Here is a 23812-nt window from a genome sequence, read left to right as displayed (position 1 = left end):
TCATAAGCAAAGCTAAATGAACCCGACTATCCACAGTCCGCCTCCCTCCTACCGTCCAATTCGCCAGCAACCAGTTCGACATCCATCCCATAGTGAGGCTCGTCAGTTGTTGCTTGACATGTGAGAACACATTTACGTTGACCGTATTCACAGGTGTGGATTTGGGTTTGCTCCCGGTGTGTCCAGTGTGTGTTTTGTGTTTTGGAACACAGGCCGCCCAGCAGGACATGGGCGCGGTGCGTGCGGGGGCGACCACGTTCAACTCGCTGCTGGTGGGCCTCGTTTCGGCCAGCGCGCTGCGGGGCATCTACGGGACGGCCCTGGAGGAGGACCCCAGGGTCGCCGTCATCGTCGTCGCTGGGGCTGCCATTTGGTGAGTCTAACAACACCCTGCGAGGGAAAGGTGCCGCGATTCCTGAAATTTTCCCGGTGTAAAGAGTATTCCACGAAGTTTTGGGACAGCAGCCGGATAACGTCCATCTGCTGTCACGATATTTCGGCTGACAACAATTTAGACATCTTCAGGTGAGTGGTTTGCTCCGGAGGTTGCTAGCTTTTTTTTTCCCTTTACTGTGATTTCATGCCTCAGCTGAGGCGGGCCGGCAGCAGACTACATACACCGCTCTTCGGCCAAAAGACACAACATAAATACGCGGAAGGCATAGAAAACGTAAAAAAACATGGTAAACACAAGATGAACACTGCACAAGTAATCAGAACGACGGAAGACACTGTAATGAAGGGTGGCACCACTTGAAAACAGATGAAGACGATGGAGACGCGAACGTAGGAGAAAACACTGACTAAGACAGGGCTTAACAACTGGCCAGTTTTGAGCGCGAGTACTCGCATCTGCTCAGGCATGTGCTCGCGAGCAAGTGCAAGGTCGCGGAGTAGGGAGAGAGGGGAGGGAGGGGAAATGCCCGCGCACGTTTGAATAGGGCCGCAGCGTGCCTATTGAATTCGCGCCGACTGTGTAACGTTTAAAGTACTGCGATCGGCTCTTAACAGTCACTTCGCTAGTTAAGAATCATGTGATGTCGCCGTTGTGTAACCCCAACCATGCTTCCGCAGTTCAACCCCCATTGGGAGGAATTGTATCTGTTTACAGAAAAAGATGGTGTTGCAAAATGTTTTGTATATCACAAAACGCTGAATTCTTTTACGAAATTTAATTTGCAGCGACATTATATGTCGTACCACGCGGAAGACTACGGACGTGGAAAATGTGATTGACCAGATCGTGCACAGGAAGTTATTAAATTTATAAGGAAGCTATCTGAAGAAGATCTGGACGACGAAGGAAAATCAACTGAGGCAGCTCTCAGAGTGGGTTACAAAATTGCTTTACTTTTAGCAAAATCCCTGCACCCCTTAACTCATGGCTATTTAATAAAAGAATGTTTGGTAGTTGCAGCGGAACATTTGTGTCCATCTCAAGTTGAACAGTATTGGATTGTGCCATTATCTAACATGACCATTATGCGTCGCATACAGGACATGGCAGACGACGTCCAGAGCCAGCTTGTAAATATCAGTAAAGATTTTATGGCGTATTCTCTAGCTCTGGACGAAAGTGTTGGTTGGTTGGTTGGTTGGTTTTGGGGAAGGAGACCAGACAGCGTGGTCATCGGTCTCATCGGATTAGGGAAGGATGGGGAAGGAAGTCGGCCGTGCCCTTTCAGAGGAACCATCCCGGCATTTGCCTGGAGTGATTTAGGGAAATCACACGAAAGTGTTGATATCACTGGAACAGCGCAGCTTGCCTTATTTATTAGAGGTGTTAATAGAGGTGAGGGAGGAGCTCCTCGATGTAGTAGCCATCAAGAACACTACAACCGGAGGTGATATTTTAAGTAGTGTTGAAGAAAGTGTTGAAAATACAGGATTGTCGTGGAATTCTTTAGTTTCAGTGTCTACAGATGGTAGAGGCATACACTAAGCTAATAAAATTATGTGGCACATGTACATTCTCCTCTATTTGTTTCATTTGTCGCAGTAATAATTGGTGAGTGATATCCCTGCAGGAGGCCGCGGATTTACATTGACTGGCGGCAGCTGTTGTGTGCCCCACGTGACTCTCCCCACTCTTCGCTCTGGTCCGGTAGTGGGGGTAGCGTGCTCGCGCTGCTCCGTGCTCGCACCTTGCTGCTCACAGCTTGCTCCGCGAGCACGTATGTTGTGAAGCCCTGGACTAAGACACTGTACACAAACGGAGGGACACTGACGTACGGAAAACACTGGCGATGACCATCGGCGAAGCACTCACACTGACGAAGGGGGCGGGGGGGGGGGAGGCTGCCTCCAGGTCAAAGGGTGAGGTAGGAAGGCGGGAAGGGGGGGGGGGATTGAAGCCAGTGGGAGTAAGAAGGGAGAGCGGCGGAAGTAAGAGGTTGCTAGTTCATGTCGGTACCTTTATACTAAAAACAGGAGCGCTACATGAGTGACCTCTGTCGAGTAAAGTGCTCTCTTCGATTACTGGTCCACCTACGGCCCGCTGGCGCAAGCGTAATGTGATACTACATGAGCTGGTACGTCAAGATCATTTGCAAATCTTTTTATTAATTACCTGTTTTGACAGGTCTGTCCTGTCATCATCGGATAGCGTAACAGATTAACAAAAGTTCATGATCTTTACAAACGTACGAGTCACACAGAGATGTTGCGTCGTTTTACTATAAAAGGTAGTCAGGAACATCAGCATGTCAAACATAAAATCTCACAGATATAAAACATGCACCATGTTGTCCTGATTGCTCAGTATCGGGAATGAGTTAGCACGATATCGTACTAGCTCAGTCGCCATTGTGGTGATAAGTAAACGAGTGCTCTGAGCAATCAGGACAACATGGTGTATGTTTTATATCTGTGAGACCTGGCTTCGATTCCAGTTGCCGTTTCAGTTTAAATACCGGGTGATCAAAAAGTCGGTATGAATTTGAAAACCTAATAAACCATGGAATAATGTAGATAGAGAGGTAAAAATTGACACACATGCTCGGAATGACATGGGGTTTTATTAGAACTAAAACAAAAAACAAAGTATTGCTAGACGCGTGAAATATCTCTTGCGCGCGTCGTTTGGTGATGATCGTGTGCTCAGCCGCCACTTTCGTCATGCTTGGCCTCCCAGATCCTCAGACCTCAGTCCGTGCGATTATTGGCTTTGGGGTTACCTGAAGTGTATCGTGATCGACCGACATCTCTAGGGATGCAGGAAAACAACATCCAATGCCAATGCCTCACCATAACTCCGGACATGCTTTACAGTGCTCTTCACAATATTATTCCTCGAGTACAGCTATTGTTGAGGAATTATGGTGGAAATATTGAGCATTTACTGTAAAGAACATCATCTTTGCTTTGTCTTACTTTGTTATGCTAATTATTGCTATTCTGATCAGATGAAGCGCCACTTTGTATTTTTGTTTTGTTCTAATAAAACTCCATGTCATTCCAAGCATGTGTGTCAATTTGTACCTCTCTATCTACATTATTCCGTGATTTATTCAGTTTTCAAATTTATACTGACTTTTTGATCACTCGGTACATGAAATCACATATTTCTGAAACCAATTAAGTCTCTGAAATTGTGTAATTTCACGAGAATTTTTAGTTTTGTAACCTATTGAACCTTTTGGCGATAAAATTATTGTGAGTTGCTTTCCAATCTTGTATAACTGCGCGGTACGAAGGTGTACGAGTACTTGTTGGACGCGCGGATCTGTATACCGTGCTGGCTGTTGCAGTGCGCTGGTGGCCTCTGGGATGACGCGCCTGCTGTCGCACCTGGGCGGCGTGCCCAGCCTGGCGCTGCCCTTCGTGCTCACACAGGCCCTCATCTTCCTCTGCGTCGCCCACGCCAGCCTCATGGCGCCCGCCTCCGACAACGGAGTGCAGGTCGCGGCTGACGTCACGAGTCCAGCTGCCGCCGTTACCCAGGTGCGTAAGACCACGATGTGATACGTACTGCGAAACTCTGTCGTGGGCAAGTCGTTACCGTTAGACAGCGGAGAGAAAGCATACCATCACATGCGTCGTAAGGATAATGTTTGTTCTTAATTATTACTATTATTATCGTATGCATCAATTACAGTGGCAACGGCTTTGCCGCACTGGATGCACCGGTTTCCGTGAGATCACCGAAGTTAAGCGCTGTCGGGCGAGGTCGGCACTTGGATGGGTGACCATCCAGGCCGCCATGCGCTGTTGCCATTTTTCGGGGTGCACTCAGCCTCGTGATGCCAACTGAGGAGCTACTCGACCGAATAGTAGCGGCTTCGGTCAAGAATACCACCATAACGACTGGGAGAGCGGTGTGCTAACCCCAAGCCCCTCCTATCCGCATCCTCAACTGAGGATGACACGGCGGTCGGATGGTCCCGGTAGGCCACTTTTGGCCTGACGACGGAGTGCTTTTATCAATTACAGTAATACACATTTAGCAAAACAAAGAAATATATATATATGAACACGTGAAATTAAATACAGTACACAAGTTTTAAAACGGCTCACACTCGGATGTTGATGGAGTCAATCCAGCGGAGTGCCTCGTGGGATACTTGGTGGAGCTTCTCAATGCTGCCATGGAAGCGTCTGATTGGACATTCATTCACAATGTGGCTCATTGTTTGGATGTCATCACAGTCACACACACTGTCATTTGAAAAGGCCCACTTGTGCATTTTGTATTTGCATCCACCCTCTTCAGTCCGATATCTGTTTAACTGCACCCACACCTCCTTCGGTTGGTGGAAGCCGGGAACTGGAACTGTTGGATTGTCTACAACCTCGTGGTTTCGGTTTCTTGTAGCTTGCCACTCACGTTTCCACTCTGCGTCCTGGTCGAATCCTGTGCATAGCATTTGGACTCCCATTTCATATGCCGGTCTTCTAGATTTGAGGCGTTTCCTGGGCAGTGATAGCAAATCGTCATCAAGAGGGATCGACTTGTTTTCACAAACCTGCTGACAGAGATTGTAAAGAGCAGCGCCGGCCGGGGTGGCCGAGCGGTTCTAGGCGCTACACTCTGGAACCGCGCGACCGCTACGGTCGCAGGTTCGAATCCTGCCTCGGGCATGCATGTTTGTGATGTCCTTAGGTTAGTTAGGTTTAAGTAGTTCTAAGTTCTAGGGGACTGATGACCTCAGAAGTTAAGTCCAATAGTGCTCAGAGCCATTTGAACCATTTTGTAAACAGCAGCCTTTTGACGGAGGTGAGGTCTGGTGGACAGGTGTTTGAAAGCACTGGTAGCCAGCAAGTAGGTGTAGACCGGACTGTACCACTAATTACTCTCATAACTGAGTTCAGTTGGACGTCTACTTTCACTACGTGGGCGCTTCGGAGCCGAACTGGAGCACAGTATTCTGCTGCAGAGTATACCAGTGCAAGGGATGCTCCTCGGACGACTGATGTGGTTGCTCCCCATGTACTGCCTGCAAGCTTTCTCACAAGGTTCACTCGTGTTTGTATCTTCTTCGCCAAGTTGGAAAGGTGGTTTTGTATGTTAAAGTTCTGTCCAGAGTGACTCCCAGGTATTTTGACTTTCTTTGTATCTGACTGTGCCAAGAGGGACGAACTGTGGATTGATCTTTGCTGATTAGAGAGGTGGAACAGGCTTACCTCGGTTTTAGAAACATTTGGTCTCAGTCGCCATGTTTGTTTTGTATCATTTTCTACTTAAATGATCGGCCAGAGTAGCCTAGCGGTTCTAGGCGCTACAGTCTGGAACCGCGCGACCGCAACGGTCGCAGGTTCGAATCCTGCCTCGGGCATGGATGTTTGTGATGTCCTTAGGTTAGTTAGATTTAAGTAGTTCTAAGTTCTAGGGGACTGATAATAATAATAATGAGCGTATGGCATTGGTGGCCGGGAGACCCCTCGCGGGGCGGTTCGGCCGCCGCTCCACAAGTTCTTTAACGCCACTACGGCGACTTGTGAGTGAATAAGGATGAAATCATGATGAAAGACGCACAACACCCAGTCATCTCGAGGCAGAGAAAATCGCTAACCCCGCCGGGAATCGAACCCGGGACGCTGTGCGCGGGAAGCGAGAACGCTACCGGAAGACCACGAGCCGCGGACAGGGGACTGATGACCTTAGAAGTTAAGTCCCATAATGCTCAGAGCCATTTGCACCATTCTACTTAAATAAGGAAACACTTTTACGTTCCATGCGTTAGTAAATTACCAATACACATGAACTGTTGTGGATTACAAGTAAAAACAGCCGAATCACACTGATTGCATAACACAAGCTACACACTGACCAGTGAGAACCTTATGATCACCTACCTTACAGCCGGTATGTCCACCTTTGGCATGTCATGACATGGAAGCGCTCACGCCTTGGTTGGTCGCTGGAGGGAGTTGGCATCGCATCTGCAGGCACAAGTCACCTAATTACCGCACATTATGGGGATGGGGGCGATGAGCTTTGACGCCACATTCAGTTACATCCCAGATGTATTCGATCAGGTTCAGATCTGCTGACTTGAGGGGACAAGCACATCAGTTGGAAGTCTCTACTGCGTTACTCGTACAACTCCATCACACTCCTAGCCTTGTGACATGGCGCCTTATCTTGCTGAAAAATGCCACTGCTGTCGGGAAACATGATCGTCATGAAGGGGTGTAAGTGGCCTGGGACCGGTGTACGAAACTCCTTGTCCATCACGATGACTTGCACCAGCTCCACTGGATTCATGGATGCCAACGTGAATGTTCCCCAGACCATAATGGAGCCGCCGCCAGCTGGTCTCCCTCCTGCACTTCAGGTGCCAAGGAGCTGCTCCCCTGGAAGACGACGGACTTGCACCCTCCCATTGGCATGATGAAGATGGTATTGGGATTCATCAGATCATACAGAGCTCCGCCACTGACCAGTGAGAACCTTATGATCACCTACCTTACAGCCGGTATGTCCACCTTTGGCACGTCATGACATGGAAGCGCTCACGCCTTGGTTGGTCGCTGGAGGGAATTGGCACCGCATCTGCAGGCACAAGTCACCTAATTACCGCAAATTATGGGGATGGGGGCGATGAGCTTTGACGCCACATTCAGTTACATCCCAGATGTATTCGATCAGGTTCAGATCTGCTGACTTGAGGGGACAAGCACATCAGTTGGAAGTCTCCACTGCGTTACTCGTACAACTCCATCACACTCCTAGCCTTGTGACATGGCGCCTTATCTTGCTGAAAAATGCCACTGCTGTCGGGAAACATGATCGTCATGAAGGGGTGTAAGTGGTCTGGGACCGGTGTACGAAACTCCTTGTCCATCATGATGACTTGCACCAGCTCCACTGGATTCATGGATGCCAACGTGAATGTTCCCCAGACCATAATGGAGCCGCCGCCAGCTGGTCTCCCTCCTGCACTTCAGGTGCCAAGGAGCCGCTCCCCTGGAAGACGACGGACTTGCACCCATTGGCATGATGAAGATGGTATTGGGATTCATCAGATCATACAGAGCTCCGCCACTGCGCCAACGTCCAGTACCGATGGCCCCTACACATTTCAGTCGTAGCTGCCGCAGACGCACGAAATATGGCAAGGCGCCTCAGACTGCATGGCTCCCCCACGTGGCCATCAAGAGAAGCTATTGTTATTGTTATGTATCTGGTGGAACAGCGATGATGTGGTATACTACGAATTGCTTCCCCAGTTTGTGTTAATCACTTCTGACATTTATGTCTCGTCAACAAGTGAGACCTCTTGCAGATGCAGTCCACGAACAACGATCAGGAGGACTGCATGGAGTGATGCTACCCCCATATAACGCCCACCCGCATTCTGCTAGACTGACAAGAAGCACTATATAGGAGTTGGGTTGGGAAGTCATTTCACAACCACCTTTTCACGTGGTCTCGCGCCCTCAGATTTCCGCCTTTCCCGCTATCGGACACCCTTTAAGTAACTTCCTTTCCGCATGAAAATGCACTCCGAACACGGCGCTATGAGTTCTTCGTCTCGTTACCACGTGATTTCCAGTTGCGGAATCGAAAAATTACGCCAGCGATAGCAGACTGTTGTAAATAGTGAAGAGGAATACATTATCGATCATCAGAGTCTCTGTTATGTGTATCTGTTGCGCTGTTTACACGTATGGAAAAACGCTACGAATTAATACACCAACCTGATACATCCACATCCAAAGATTTTTTCTGTGAGTTTCACTTTCTTCGTCAGGGGAGTTTAACAACAGTGAATATAAGCTCATTTCAATGGAACTTTGTACAATGTGTTCACACATGTACATAGGTAGGCAAAAATCTACAAAATAATAATTATTCATTTTAATAATTATGTTTGCCTGTGTTGTTTGTACTTCTCCTGCCATATAATCCTTTCCTTTGTTCATTTCCTTAAAACAAAAATAACTAATAACTGCTTTCTAAATTTTTTGCCTTTACATATTGGTGATGAAACACGAATGTTGGTGCATTGTAATGAGTTGTTATTCACTTCTGTTGTATGTTTTGCTTATAGCACATGTAAAGGTGAGATTGTAGACTTTCTGAAACCATCATATGACTTAAGTACCATAAATAAAACAGACAAATACATTTTTTAGAATGAAAATTTCACTCTACAGCGGAGTAAGCGCTGGTATGAAGCTTCCTGGACATCAGACACATCCATGCCCGAGGCAGGATTCGAACCTGCGACGGTAGCCGTCGAGCAGGTTCCAGACTGTAGCGCCTAGAACCGCTCGGCCACACCGGCCAGCCATTTTGGATATCTTGATGCTTTTAACAAATTAGACCATCTAGTCGACATATGCAGTTTGTGAAACTTGGAAGAGAAACCTCTTTATTGCTTCCATTCCCCATGAAAAGTATGCTGTGTGTCAATTTCCAGAGATTTTATCAGTGATATTTTGATTTGATTTAACAGTGCTACATGATGTTTTCATATTTTTAGTTCTCTTTGCAATGCTCAGAGCTATGATTTACGTGTGTAAATGAAATGTTTGAAGGTGAAATGACAGTGAGTAATAACAAGCTTGTAGGTAATACTTTTTGGTCCGCAGCTCGTGGTCGTGCGGTAGCGTTCTCGTTTCCCACGCCCGGGTTCCCGGATTAGATTCCCGGCGGGGTCAGGGATTTTCTCTGCCTCGTGATGACTGGGTGTTGTGTGATGTCCTTTAGGTTTAAGGTTAGTTAGGTTTAAGTAGTTCTAAGTTCTAGGGGACTGATGACCATAGATGTTAAGTCCCATAGTGCTGAGCCATTTGAGCCATATCCTAAATGTCAATCTCCACTTGAATGATGCAGTCAAAATATTATAGAATCGAACCCTATTGCAATATTATTATGTCATCGTCAACACATATTCTTGCGCATGAGACAGCCAGCTATTAAAAACAAAATCTTTCAAGTATCCTTGAGAAAAGAAAGTAACAAGTTGGATATGGGAAGTTAAAAATGATTTAGAACTACACGACTTAAAATCAGAATAAGCAGCAGATGGAGACATTTTCTGAAGAAATTTGTTAAGAAGCTACATGATAAAAGGTGCGGACTGTCTTGAAGAAAGAATAGTATACTATCATTAAAAATTCTGTGTCGCACTGACCAAATACTTGTCCCTTTGCAGGTACCAACTATGCATACGCATCAGCCCCCCAGGCCCGTGGTTCCAGTACACCGCACCTCGACTGTCTGGACAGCACCACTCAACGCCAGCGTTCCAGCACAACTGCTCTCCAGCGCCATACCCACACTGCCCCGAGACGTCGAAATCATCCAAGTGCCTGATGCAGTTCTCAGGAACCGGACACCATCAGAGTCGATTGGCGCCAGTAGCATACGCAGGCGCAGACGCAGGCTCGCCCGTTCAGCTATGATGGAAGAGGAACTACTGCCACAGGATGGCAGCAATGGGGGAGAATCTACTACAGGAGCAGAACAGTCTGACAGCAGTCTGGGGAAGGCTGAAACTATTCCTGTTCCTGCTGCTGAAGATGTCACTCTCCAGTCTTCACTACCTGTAGAAACAGTCCCGACAGCAGAGAGCACACATGCTATGGATGTGACAAACTCTCTGAGTACCACTGAGGTGTTTGCTGAAGGAACAGATGTGGGAGGAGGAATCCTTTATGGGGCTAACTTTCTGCTGGATGAACTGATGCAAAATGATGGGCCACCTCAGTTTGCATCAGCTACAGAGGAGAATGAGTCTACCACCGGAAATGATGGCATTGGCGATCCGGGAGCCTCAAATAATGGGGAGAGCAACAATGGATCTGTAGGAGACATCACTACGATCGGAACAGCCAAACTGGGCCAACTATCAGAAGAGCATCAGAGCACTGTGACTGAAGTGATGACTACAGTGGTATATACAGGCAAAGGAGTCAGTCAGGACCAGATTTACAGTCAAGGGGTTTCCTCAACCGTTCCTAGTAGTGTCAAGGAGGAGGGATCCAGTACAGCAAATGGTAATGCTGCTCTTAGAAGCAGTGCAGCCCCATCTCCAAAAGAAGCCCACCCTGCTGAGACAATGGAGTTGTCAGAGTCCAGATCAGCAGCTGCATCAGCACTGGAAGGTCCTTCCAGGTTCCAAGCACCAAGGGAGCCGGCTACGTCTGACCGTCAGCCTGTGGCGGGTCCGGTGGACACTGAGGCTGGCACTGCGGTGGAAGTGGAGGTGGATGTGGAGCCAGCCAGTGGCGAGGTGGACTGGGGCCGTGTGTTCGGCAGCATCCTGCTGGCCCCCACACAGGCCTTCGGGCTGGAGCACGAGGTGGCCGGGGCGCTCATGTACCTGGCTGTCGCCCTGAGTTCCCCGGTCACTGCTGCTGCCCTCGCTGCTGGGGCCATCGTAGGAGCCTTCACAGGTAACTCAGGGTCTGCTTCTGTATCTGAGCTTGGTGGTGGGTTGGATCGTTCAGATTAGGAGGGTTGTACGAAAAGCTCTGTTAGAGAAAGTGAGAATTTATGTTTTTAAAAACCTTTTGCTTTGTAGCATGATCTCCTTTATTATTAATACGCTTCATTCAGCGATTGTGATAAATTCCTGTTCAACTCATCGCTCATTTTATAAATCCCAGATCCATTGCTACCATTCGACCTACTCAAAATCGACTGCTTCAGATGAAAACTGCTTTCTTTGATATAACCTAAATCCTGCGTGTCATAACAGACACTTTCAGCCACCTCACAAAAATCCTTCCCTATCGAAATCAATCTCTTTCCTTATACTTACTTTGCTTCCTTTCTTCACGTGTTTAAAAGTCTCATGTTTGGGTCCTTATTTAGCATTTATCTCCAGATTGACTAACGTACATTCAAAGCCCGATCCAGCTCTTACTCGCAGTGACGTTATTGGTTTTGCAATGGACGGGATGGCTTCCATCAACTGATCTTGCAAATCCTGATATGAGTGCACTTCCCTTCTTTAGACCTTTCTTTAGGAAAGCCTTTTGAAGCAATTGATGCATTTCAGTCGAAGCAGGAGGTGAAAATACCTCGCTTCTGCTAACAAGTTTGATTAAAAAGATAACATTTTGATTACCATTAAATAATTGAAATCGAAAAAGACATCCCAGTAACTTTCACAGTATTTTGCCTTGATGAAGTGTGATTACAGTTTTATTATCTTCTGATCAAACGATGTTGTCTGGTGTACATAATGATAAACTTGTGTTAAATTTATATTCCGTCGTTTTTCTAGTGACTTTTGTTTTTTAATACTCTTGACCCTTTCAGCTCAACACGGTTAAAACATTATAAACACATACAGTGATAGCTTTCACGACCGAATGTCTCAGTAGCTGATGAGTCTTCCGGGCTTTATAGGCGTGGTCGATGCAATTTTTGGGTTCCGGACGTTTCGTCCAGAGCTGTGTTGGACATTTTCAGAGATGTTTCTGGTGACGGTGAATCTTGGCGACTGAAGAGTCGGGCGTCCGAGACCGACCTAACTATTGTGTGTAATGATCGTGGTCGAGTTTACACGCGGTCAGCAGAGATGCTAATCTTTATCAGAGATGAAACGTAACTATAGATTGTCGGCCTTTCAAAATTATCTATCGATTCTGCAGAGCCACTGTCCATTATCACTCAGTTTCGTCACTTTTCTTTTTCTCTTAAAATTGTCACTATTCTGGTATATTTCGATGGATTCTCTGTATAGTCGTGGATAAAGTTTTGTCAGATAAAATTTCTGTTTCGGAAAACTTCACTTCATGATTTCCTGATTGAAGACTATATTCCGATACAGCTGATTTTTCTGTTTTCTGTAGCCGACAAAGACTTTTATGTCCTTCCAGTCTTGTTCTACATCTACATCTACATCTAAATCTGCATGATTACTCTGCAATTCACATTTAAGTGCTTGGCACAGGGTTCATCGAACCACAATCATACTATCTCCCTACCATTCCACTCCCGAACAGCGCGCATGAAAAACGAACACCTAAACTTTTCTGTTCGAGCTCTGATTTCTCTTATTTTATTTTGAAGATCATTCCTACCTATGTAGGTTCGGCTCAACAAAATATTTTCGCATTCGGAAGAGAAAGTTGATGACTGAAATTTCGTAAATAGATCCCGCCGCGACGAAAAACGTCTTTGCTTTAACGACTTCCATCCCAACTCGCGTATCATATCTGCTACACTCTCTCCCCTACTCCCTTTCGATGTCCTCCGTCAATCCCACCTGGTAAGGATCCCACACCGCGTAGAAATATTCTAACAGAGGACGAACGAGTGTAGTGTAAGCTGTCTCTTTAGTGGACTTGTTGCATCTTCTAAGTGTTCTGCCAATGAAACGCAACATTTGGCTCGCCTTCCCCACAATATTACCTATGTGGTCTTTCCAACTGAAGTTGTTCGTGCCGGCCGCGGTGGTCTAGCAGTTCTAGGCGCGCAGTCCGGAACCGCGCGACTGCTACGGTCGCAGGTTCGAATCCTGCCTCGGGCATGGATGTGTGTGATGTCCTTAGGTTAGTTAGGTTTAAGTAGTTCTAAGTTCTAGGGGACTGATGACCACAGATGTTAAGTCCCATAGTGCTCAGAGCCATTTGAACCATTTTTTGAAGTTGTTCGTAATTTTAACACCCAGGTACTTAGTAGAATTGACAGCCTTGAGAATTGTACTATTTATCTAGTAATCGAATTCCAACGGATTTCTTTTGGAACTCATGTGGATCACCTCACACTTTTCGTTATTTAGCGTCAACTGCCACCTGCCACACCATACAGCAATCTTTTCTAAATCGCTTTGCAACTGATACTGGTCTTCGGATGACCTTACTAGACGGTTAATTACAGCATCATCTGCGAACAACCTAAGAGAACTGCTCAGATTGTCACCCAGGTCATTTATGTAGATCAGGAACAGCAGAGGTTCCAGGACGCTTCCCTGGGGAACACCTGATATCACTTCGATTTTACTCGATGATTTGCCGTCTATTACTACGAACTGCCACCTGCGACCTTCCTGACAGGAAATCACGAATCCAGTCGCACAGCTGAGACGATACCCCATAGGCCCGCAGCTTGATTAGAAGTCGCTTGTGAGGAACGGTGTCAAAAGCTTTCCGGAAATCTAGAAATACGGAATCAACTTGAGATCCCCTGTCGATAGCGGCCATTACTTCGTGCGAATAAAGAGCTAGCTGCGTTGCACAAGAACGATGTTTTCTGAAACCATGCTGATTACGTATCAATAGATCGTTCCCTTCGAGGTGATTCATAATGTTTGAATACAGTATATGCTCCAAAACTCTCCTGCAAACCGACGTCAATGATATAGGTCTGTAGTTCGATGGATTACTCCTACTACCCTTCTTAAACACTGGCGCGACCTGCGCAATTTTCCAATCTGTAGGTACAGATCTATCGGTGAGCGAGCGGTTGTATATGATTGCTAAGTAGGGAGCCATTGCATCAGCGTAATCTGAAAGGAACCTAATCGGTATACAATCTGGACCTGAAGACTTGCCCGTATCAAGCGATTTGCACTTTGCCAGTCGGAGTGCTTCACATATTTTCTTAGTGATCTGGTGTCATGTTTTTGTGTCGACCTGATCAGTTGCTTTTTTGATAAAAGGATCAGAAACCGTGTTCTTCCATCGCTATGTTTTATCAGTGTCCCTTTTCTTACTGTTGCTCGGTCACAGAATCCTATTAACTTCTCTGTTTAAATAGCCTTTTTTTCGAAAATCTGCTACAGATGTTTGAATACGGCGTCTGTGTGTTCCTGAGTGGCCATTCTCTTGGCTCTGTCAACAAGACTTTTAGTGACACATCCCTTTTGTTGCGGATGATGGTTGGAGTTCTTATGCGAATATCTATCTGTGATTTTCCGAAATTCCTTATGTTTCAACTTCTGATCAGCTTGTCTTATTACTATAACATCCGAGAAGTATATTGCACTGTCTTTTCCATAGAAAAGAAGTGTGAATGTTTTAGTTGGACCACTTTTTGCGCTTGGTGGCAGACGGCGCTGTAATAATCACATGCCGGCCGGAGTGGCCGTGCGGTTCTAGGCGCTACAGTCTGGAGTCGAGCGACCACTACGGTCGCAGGTTCGAATCCTGCCTCGAGCATGGATGTGTGTGATGTCCTTAGGTTAGTTAGGTTTAATTAGTTCATAGGCGACTGATGACTTCAGAAGTTAAGTCGCATAGTGCTCAGAGCCATTGGAACCTAAACTGGATTTTTGGGTTCAGAACACGGAAATAACAAAAGAATTCGTCTAAAGCTTTTTTACCATGTGTCCAAACTAGGAGTGTATCGTCAACAAACCGATACCATCGACATGGTTTCTTATTTGCATTTTCTGGAGCTGACTGTTTGATTTTTTCCATATAAAAATTAAGGATCGCAGGTGACACCATCAGCTTGCTTATAAAATTCACCGTGCCACTGGAACTGACTAGAAGTAAGGCAGTGCCGACATAGTGTCTATATTCACTATGATTTCAAGTAACGAAGTTATGATTTATTCAACGGATATTTTTCCAGTGGCTCAGTCTGCTCTTTTTAGACACTGTCTTCTATGTTGTGGCGGGTAACGTCGCTGTTATTTCACTTAGTTTTTCTGGATTTATGGTTGCCGTAGATGGGCAAGTGTTCTGTCTTTCCATTTTGGTGCTCTTGATTTCAGGCGATCTCCACAGCATTCATCTAGTAGTTGGTTTATGGGCGTGAATCTTGCCATGTCTAGGTATATCTATTTTTTGCCGTTCCTGGATTGTTGTCAGCTTGTTTCGGATTTCTGATGGAGTAATATTTAACAGGATATGAAGCCATGCTAGTGGGGTCGACTTTGCCGTTCATATTATTATTATTATTATAGTTTCATAGATTTGGACGTCAATTTTCTTCACATCGTGTTTGTACTGCATGCAAGGGGTCATTACTTCGCCACAATGTAGACCAGTGTTTGCTCTGCAGTGCGTAGTGTAATTAGGAGTACATCCGCTGCCAATGATGTTATTTCGAGTTTCCGTTGCTGGCTATTTAGTTCAAGGTGTTTTTGAAGGTAAGTGACTTGTCATGAATTATGCCTAGATATCTGGAATATTTGTTGTTTGTCGCGATCTCTGCAGAAGGTTAAGTTCCGTGTCTGTCAGTCGGTTATTTAAATGGAAGGAGAAATGTTCTATTTTACTTGGGTTCGGGCACAGTCTCCAGTTTATGTAGTACAAGTTTAGTACTTCTACATCAGCTGTTAGTTTTTTCCTCTTCGTCTAGCCACTAGTATAACTTCTTACTGTCTCATTTAGCGGGAAAGGAGGAAACGGAGTAATGATCATCATTCAAAGATAATGGAAATAAGAGCTCGTACTGAGGCGTTCAGACAGTCGTTTTTCCCTCGGGCGATGGGCGAGTGGAACAGAAGGGAGGAAATACAACTTTCACATCTACATCTACATTTATACTCCGCAAGCCACCCAACGGTGTGTAGCGGAGGGCACTTTACGTGCCACTGTCATTACCTCCCTTTCCTGTATGGTTCGCTTTGTGGTGGAGGGCACTTTACGTGCCACTGTCATTACCTCCCTTTCCTGTATGGTTCGCGGGAAGAACGACTGCCGGAAAGGCTCCGTGCGCACTCGAATCTCCCTAATTTTACATTCGTGATCTCCTCGGGAGGTATAAGTAGGGGGAACCAATATATTCGATACCTCATCCAGAAACGTACCCTCTCGAAACCTGGACAGCAAGCTACACCGCGATGCAGAGCGCCTCTCTTGCAGAGTCTGCCACTTGAGTTTGCTAAACATCTCCGCAACGCTATCACGCTTACCAAATAACCCTGTGACGAAACGCGCCGCTCTACTTTGGATCTTCTCTATCTCCTCCGTCAACCCGACCTGGTACGGATCCCACACTGATGAGCAATACTCAAGTATAGGTTGAACGAGTGTTTTGTAAGCCACCTCCTTTGTTGATGGACTACATTTTCTAAGAACTCTCCCAATGAATCTCAACCTGGTACCCGCCTTACCAACAATTAATTTTATATGATCACGCCACTTCAAATCGTTCCGCACGCACACTCCCAGATATTTTACAGAAGTAACTGCTACCAGTGTTTGTTCCGCTATCATATAATCATACAATAAAGGATTCTCCTTTCTATGTATTCGCAATACATTACATTCGTCTATGTTAAGGGTCAGTTGCCACTCCCTGCACAAAGTGCCTATCTGCTGCAGATCTTCCTGCATTTCGTTGCAATTTTCTAATGCTGCAACTTCTCTGTATACTACAGCATCATCCGCGAAAAGCCGCACGGAACTTCCGACACTATCTACTTGGTCATTTATATATATATTGTGAAAAGCAATGGTCCCATAACACTCCCCTGTGGCACGCCAGAGGTTACTTTAACGTCTGTAGACGTCTCCCCATTGATAACAACATGCTGTGTTCTGTTTGCTAAAAACTTTTCAATCCAGCTGGTCCGATATTCCGTAGGCTCTTACTTTGTTTATCAGGCGACAGTGCGGAACTGTATCGAATGCCTTCCGGAAGTCAAGGAAAATGGCATCTACCTGGGAGCCTCTATCTAATATTTTCTGGGTCTCATGAACAAATAAAGCGAGTTGTGCCTCACACTTTGGCGCGAATTGTGCCCTCCGCCACACACCGCGTGGTGGCTAGCGGAGTATATATGTAGATGTAGATGTAGAAAAGTGTATATCGAATAGTAAAGTCAATGGGTCTCGGTTTACACTGGATAGCTGAGGACCCAAAGCTCGGGCCCTGCAAGGCAAGGTCCCAGGTTCGAACCCCATTCTGACACTCAGTTTTAACCTACCAGTAAGTCTGATCGCGACTTACCTGCAACTACGACCGCGTGCTGACTCTCTGGGAGAAGCGGGACCCCCGTCCTCGCAGTGACGTCACCAGCTGTCCCATGTGTTCCACAGCGCTGCTGGTGGGCGCGCCGCTGGAGGGCATCTACTCTGCGGGCTGGACGTTCAACGCGATGCTGACGCACGGCGCGCTCTGCGGCTTCCTGTTCGTGTGGTCGCCGCTGTCGCAGGGGGTGGCGCTGGCGGCGGCCGCCTTCTCCGTCGCCCTCTTCTCCGCCGTCGAGCCCGCCATGTCCTCTGTGAGTACTGCTTCATGCGCCAAATGCTCCTGCCCTCAAACATACACTACTGACCATTAAAATTGCTACACCAAGAAGAAATGCAGATGATAAACGGGTATCCATTGGACAAATATATTATACTAGAACTGACATGTGATTACATTTTCACGCCATTTGGGTGCATAGATCCTGAGAAATCAGTACCCAGAACAACCACCTCTGAACGTAATAACGGCGTTGAAACGCCTGGGCATTGAGTCAAACACAGCTTGGATGGCGTGTACAGGTACAGCTGTCCATGCAGCTTCAATACCATACCACAGTTCATCAAGAGTAGTGACTGGCGTATTGTGACGAGCCAGTTGCTCGCCCACCATTGACCAGACGTTTTAAATTGGTGAGAGATCTGGAGAGTGTGCTGGCCAGGGCAGCAGTCGAACATTTTTTGTATCCAGAAAGGCCCGTACATGAGCTGCAACATGCGGTCGTGCATTATCCTGCTGAAATGTAGGGTTTCGCAGGGATCGAATGAAGGGTAGAGCCACGGGTCGTAACACATCTGAAATGTACCGTCCACTGTTCAAAGTGCCGTCAATGCGAACAAGAGCTGAGCGAGACGCGTAACCAATGGCACCCCATACAATCACGCCGGATTATACGCCAGTATGGCGATTACGAATACACGCTTCCAATGTGCGTTCACAGCGATGTCACCAAACACGGATGCGACCATCATGATGCTGTAAACAGAACTTGGATTCATCCGAAAAACTGACGTTTTGCCATTCGTGCAGCCAGTTTCGTCGTTGAGTACACCACCGCAGGCGCTCCTATCTGTGATGCAGCGTCAAGGGTAACCACAGGTCTCCGAGCTGATAGTCCATCTGCTGCAAACGTGATCGAACTGTTCGTGCAGATGGTTGTTGTCTTGCAAACGTCCCCATCTGCTGACTCAGGGATCGAGACGAGGCTGCACGATCCGTTACAGCCATGCGGATAAGATGCCTGTCATCTCGACTGCTAGTGATACGAGGCCGTTGGGATCCAGCACGGCGTTCCGTATTATCCTCCTGAAAAGCCCGATAAACCGTAATCGCGATAGGCTACAATCGGACCTTTATCAAAGTCGGAAACGTGATGGTACGCATTTCTCCTCCTTACACGAGGCATCACAACAACGTTTCACCAGCAACGTCGCTCAACCGCTCTTTGTGTATGAGAAATCGGTGGGAAACTTTCCTCATGTCAGCAAGTTGTAGGTGTCGCCACCGGCGCCAACCTTTTGTGAATGCTCAGAAAAGCTAATCATTTGCATATCACAGCATCTTCTTCCCGTCGGTTAAATTTCGCGTCTGTAGCACGTCATCTTCGTGGTGTAGCAATTTTAATGGCCAGTAGTGTATAAATGTTGCAGGAAGAGAATCGCCTGCTACAGAAAGTGGTCGCTATTACGAGGTAGCCCGCTGGCACGTGTCAACTACACAGCCTTGTCACAAGGCCAAATACGGTTGGGTAACAAAATAAAAAAATAAAAAAGATGGCAATAAGGATTGTTATTGTTGTTGTTGTTGTGGTCTTCAGTCCTGAGACTGGTTTGATGCAGCTATCCTTGCTACTCTACCCTGTGAAAGCTTCTTCATCTCCCAGTACCTACTGCAACCTACATCCTTCTGAATCTGTTTAGTGTATTCATCTCTTGGTGTCGCTCTACGATTTTTACCCTCCACGCTGCCCTCCAATACTAAATTGGTAATCCCTTGATGCCTCAGAACGTGTCCTACTAACCGGTCCCTTCTTCTACTCAAGCTGTGCCACAAACTCCTCTTAGTTGTGTGATCTACCCATCTAATCTTCAGCATTCTTCTATAGCACCACATTTCGAAAGCTTCTATTCTCTTCTTGTCGAAACTAATTATCGTCCATGTTTCGCTTCCATACATGGCTACACTCCATACAAATACTTTCAGTGACGACTTCCTGACACTTAAATCTATATTCGGTGTTAACAAATTTTTATTCAGAAACGCTTTCCTTGCCATTGCCAGTCTGCATTTTAGATCCTATTTATGAGGACACTACACGATATTAGGCAGGTGTATCGGTTTCTGTCGCTTTTCAGTGTATATTAAGACGGATTTTTGATCAGAGTTTGAAAAAATTAGGATCTGTAGGAGAATGCTGGTGATTTTTTCGAAGTATTTAATCACTTATCGCTTTTCGAAAAAAGCAGCGAACAGTCGACGAATTAAATGGTTTTTTATTTACCTAGTTAATTTAATATTTTCATTCTATGTATTGTGAAACTAAGGCAATCAAAATTTTTGCATCTTTGCTCGATTTCTGCGTTTATTACGGGAAATAATATGAATAAAAAACCGCAAATTGGATATTTCAGAAACCGGTTATTTTGAGCGATTTCAACAGTCAGGTTAAACTGGCGTCGAAGAAGACCGATACAGCAGAAACCGGTTGTTTCATCGATAAGCGTCATCCTTACTGGAGCGGGGCCAACGGGATATACTTGCCCTGCAAAGAACTCGTGACGTCACACTAGTCGCATTGTCCGCCACACTTCGAGAAACTTCGGCTCTGTGCAGGGTCCAAGGGAAATCAATACGTAATTGAAAAGGTACCCACTAATTCTCAAATTTCTCGTATGCTGTCGAGAGCTTACGTGTATTTAAACGAGCATTTAAACGAGCATTCAACAATTATTAAACTCGTATGAAGTGGTTACTTGCTCCCGGCCAGAGATTGCTGCTGGCACTCGTGACCTGCAGTGTCACGTAATGTGACGTACGAGCCACGGCCTGTCTTTCTCGTGGGCCTCGTACTGGAGGGTAGCCTTAATTCAGCTGCACCTGAATTGTAGGCAGCCCGTCACTCTTCTATGTATGGCTGTGTTGCCTGTCTTCTGGGGGACACAGCAACTACTTCTTTACCAGGTGAAGAGTTGCGTGTCTCAGTGGAATCGATGCGCCTGTCACGGTCCTCTGTTGAGCATTTCTGCCCCGCAGTCATACAGCTCGATACCTGTCATTGTTTCACGTGCAGCAGACGCGGTAAGCCGATGTAAGCAGCGGTTCCTCTGTTCTGCCGTGCAGGTACCGATGCCGGTGATGAGCCTGCCCTTCAACCTGACCACCATGCTGTTCTTCAGCGTGGCCAGCAGGAGGCTATGGAGGCCAGAGGAGCTCTCCAGCCCGGAACAGCACTTCCGCGACTACCGGGCCGAGATGAAGAAGGTAACGTATCAACACTTGCCGATTCGGAGCGTGCTGCTTCGAAATGGTAAGCGCGCAACTATATAGTATTGTGGAAAATTTTTATTTTGGCCGTCTCTGGTGCATGAATGTACAGTTTATAGCTACAGTTGTTACCGGTTTAGGGTTCACTCGCCCATTCTCAAATCACAGGCCCTGTTTTTAACCGTAGATAGCTATGCGACATGGTGCCAAAAGGCACGAATAGCTTTTTACAGCCGGGCGCAGTGGCCGAGCGGTTCGAGGCGCTTCAGTCTGGAACCATGCGATTGCTACGGTCGCAGGTTCTAATCCTGCCTCGGGCATGGATGTGTGTGATGTCCTTACGTTAGTTAGGTTTAAGTAGTTCTAAGTTCTAGGGGACTGATGACCTTAGATGTTAAGTCCCATAGTGCTCAGAGACATTTGAACCATTTTTGAGCTTTCCACAAGAAAGTCAATATCTGAACAACAAATACTGTCATTGATAAGACGACCTATGTGTCTACTCTTATACTTTAACGAATACATCTACAGGGTGGTCCATTGATAGTGACCTGGCCAAATATCTCACGAAATAAGCATCAAACGAAAAACCTATTAAGAACGAAACTCGTCTAGCTTGAAGGGGGAAACCAGATGGCGCTATGGTTGGCTCGCTAGATGGCATTGCCATAGGTCAAACGGATATCAACTGCGTTTTTTTAAATTGAAACTACCATTTAATTACATTTTCGTGTAGTACGTAAAGAAATATTAATGTTTTAGTTGGACTACTTTTTTTGTGATAGGTGGCGCTGTAATAGTCACAAACGTGTAAGTACGTGCTATCACGTAACATTCCGCCAGTGCGGACGGTATTTGCTTCGTGATATATTACCCGTGTTAAAATAGACCGGAGAAGACGTTTATTTCAATTTATCTCTCTGTATCGTGAGTTTCCACAACTATGATCAAGGATAAGAACAGAGATAAAAATATAACAGCACTGGCAGTTACTGAAATGGCAGGTGTCGCTTGTTTCCCAGTCATGTATTACGCAGGAAAAGTTAAAGAGAAGAGCAGTATTCTACGCTGAAAGCAAAAGTGGAAGTGAAATGAAGCAAAAAAGAAGGAAGTACTTTGGTCCTTCCATGGACGATGTGAGCTATACAGGGTGGTCCATTGACAGTGACTGGGCCAAACATCTCACGACATAAGCATCAAACCAAAAAACCGTTCGCCGGATAGTTACGTTGTTTAAGGAAGCAGGAAGTGTTCAGCCTCATGTGAAAAGCCACCAGTACCTGCAACAAATGATGATGCCCAAGTAGGTGTTTTAGCTGCTGTCGCGGCTAATCTGCGCATCAGTAGCAGAAGAACAGGGCGAGAATCGGGAATCTCAAAAACATCGGTGTTGAGAATGATTCATCAACATCGATTGCACCCTTCCATATTTCTACGCACCAGGAATTGCATGGCGACGACTTTGAACGTCGTGTATAGTTCTGCCACTGGGCACAAGAGAAATTACAGAACGATGACAGAGTTTTTGCACGCGTTCTATTTAGCGACGAAGCGTCATTCACCCACAGCGGTAACGTAAACCGGCATAATATGCACTATTGGGCAACGGAAAATCCACGATGGCTGCGACAAGTGGAACATCTACGATCTTGGCGAGTTAATGTATGGTGCAGCATTATGGGAGGAAGGATAATTGGCCCCCATTTTATCGATGACAATCTAAATGGTGCAATGTATGGTGATTTCCTACGTAATGTTCTACCGATGTTACTACAAGATGTTTCACTGCATGGCAGAATGGCGATTTACTTCCAACGTGATGGATGTCCGGCACATACACTCCTAGAAATGGAAAAAAGAACACATTGACACCGGTGTGTCAGACCCACCATACTTGCTCCGGACACTGCGAGAGGGCTGTACAAGCAATGATCACACGCACGGCACAGCGGACACACCAGGAACCGCGGTGTTGGCCGTCGAATGGCGCTAGCTGCGCAGCATTTGTGCACCGCCGCCGTCAGTGTCAGCCAGTTTGCCGTGGCATACGGAGCTCCATCGCAGTATTTAACACTGGTAGCATGCCGCGACAGCGTGGACGTGAACCGTATGTGCAGCTGACGGACTTTGAGCGAGGGCGTATAGTGGGCATGCGGGAGGCCGGGTGGACGTACCGCCGAATTGCTCAACACGTGGGGCGTGAGGTCTCCACAGTACATCGATGTTGTCGCCAGTGGTCGGCGGAAGGTGCACGTGCCCGTCGACCTGGGACCGGACCGCAGCGACGCACGGATGCACGCCAAGACCGTAGGATCCTACGCAGTGCCGTAGGGGACCGCACCGCCACTTCCCAGCAAATTAGGGACACTGTTGCTCCTGGGGTATCGGCGAGGACCATTCGCAACCGTCTCCATGAAGCTGGACTACGGTCCCGCACACCGTTAGGCCGTCTTCCGCTCACGCCCCAACATCGTGCAGCCCGCCTCCAGTGGTGTCGCGACAGGCGTGAATGGAGGGACGAATGGAGACGTGTCGTCTTCAGCGATGAGAGTCGCTTCTGCCTTGGTGCCAATGATGGTCGTATGCGTGTTTGGCGCCGTGCAGGTGAGCGCCACAATCAGGACTGTATACGACCGAGGCATACAGGGCAAACACCCGGCATCATGGTGTGGGGAGCGATCTCCTACACTGGCCGTACACCACTGGTGATCGTCGAGGGGACACTGAATAGTGCACGGTACATCCAAACCGTCATCGAACCCATTGTTCTACCATTCCTAGGCCGGCAAGGGAACTTGCTGTTCCAACAGGACAATGCGCGTCCGCATGTATCCCGTGCCACCCAACGTGCTCTAGAAGGTGTAAGTCAACTATCCTGGCCAGCAAGATCTCCGGATCTGTCCCCCATTGAGCATGTTTGGGACTGGATGAAGCGTCGTCTCACGCGGTCTGCACGTCCAGCACGAACGCTGGTCCAACTGAGGCGCCAGGTGGAAA

The 23812-nt window shown here is 46.9% G+C and overlaps 1 protein-coding gene across 1 annotated transcript in view; it reads left to right on the top strand.

Moving 5' to 3' along the window:
• Nucleotides 1-23812, top strand: part of LOC126214918 (uncharacterized) — a 179033-nt gene that overhangs the window by 138458 nt on the left and 16763 nt on the right. The window contains exons 4-8 of the mRNA XM_049941559.1: nucleotides 213-373; nucleotides 3750-3942; nucleotides 9606-10848; nucleotides 17401-17585; nucleotides 20672-20812. Coding sequence (XP_049797516.1) covers nucleotides 213-373; nucleotides 3750-3942; nucleotides 9606-10848; nucleotides 17401-17585; nucleotides 20672-20812 — 1923 coding nt within the window. The remainder of the gene's footprint in view (nucleotides 1-212; nucleotides 374-3749; nucleotides 3943-9605; nucleotides 10849-17400; nucleotides 17586-20671; nucleotides 20813-23812) is intronic.

This window comes from Schistocerca nitens, chromosome 12 (genome assembly GCF_023898315.1).
Source record: "Schistocerca nitens isolate TAMUIC-IGC-003100 chromosome 12, iqSchNite1.1, whole genome shotgun sequence".
NCBI classification, from domain to species: Eukaryota; Metazoa; Arthropoda; class Insecta; order Orthoptera; family Acrididae; genus Schistocerca; species Schistocerca nitens.
Note: the sequence above shows the minus strand (reverse complement) of the source record. Positions and strands in the feature narration are given on the sequence as shown.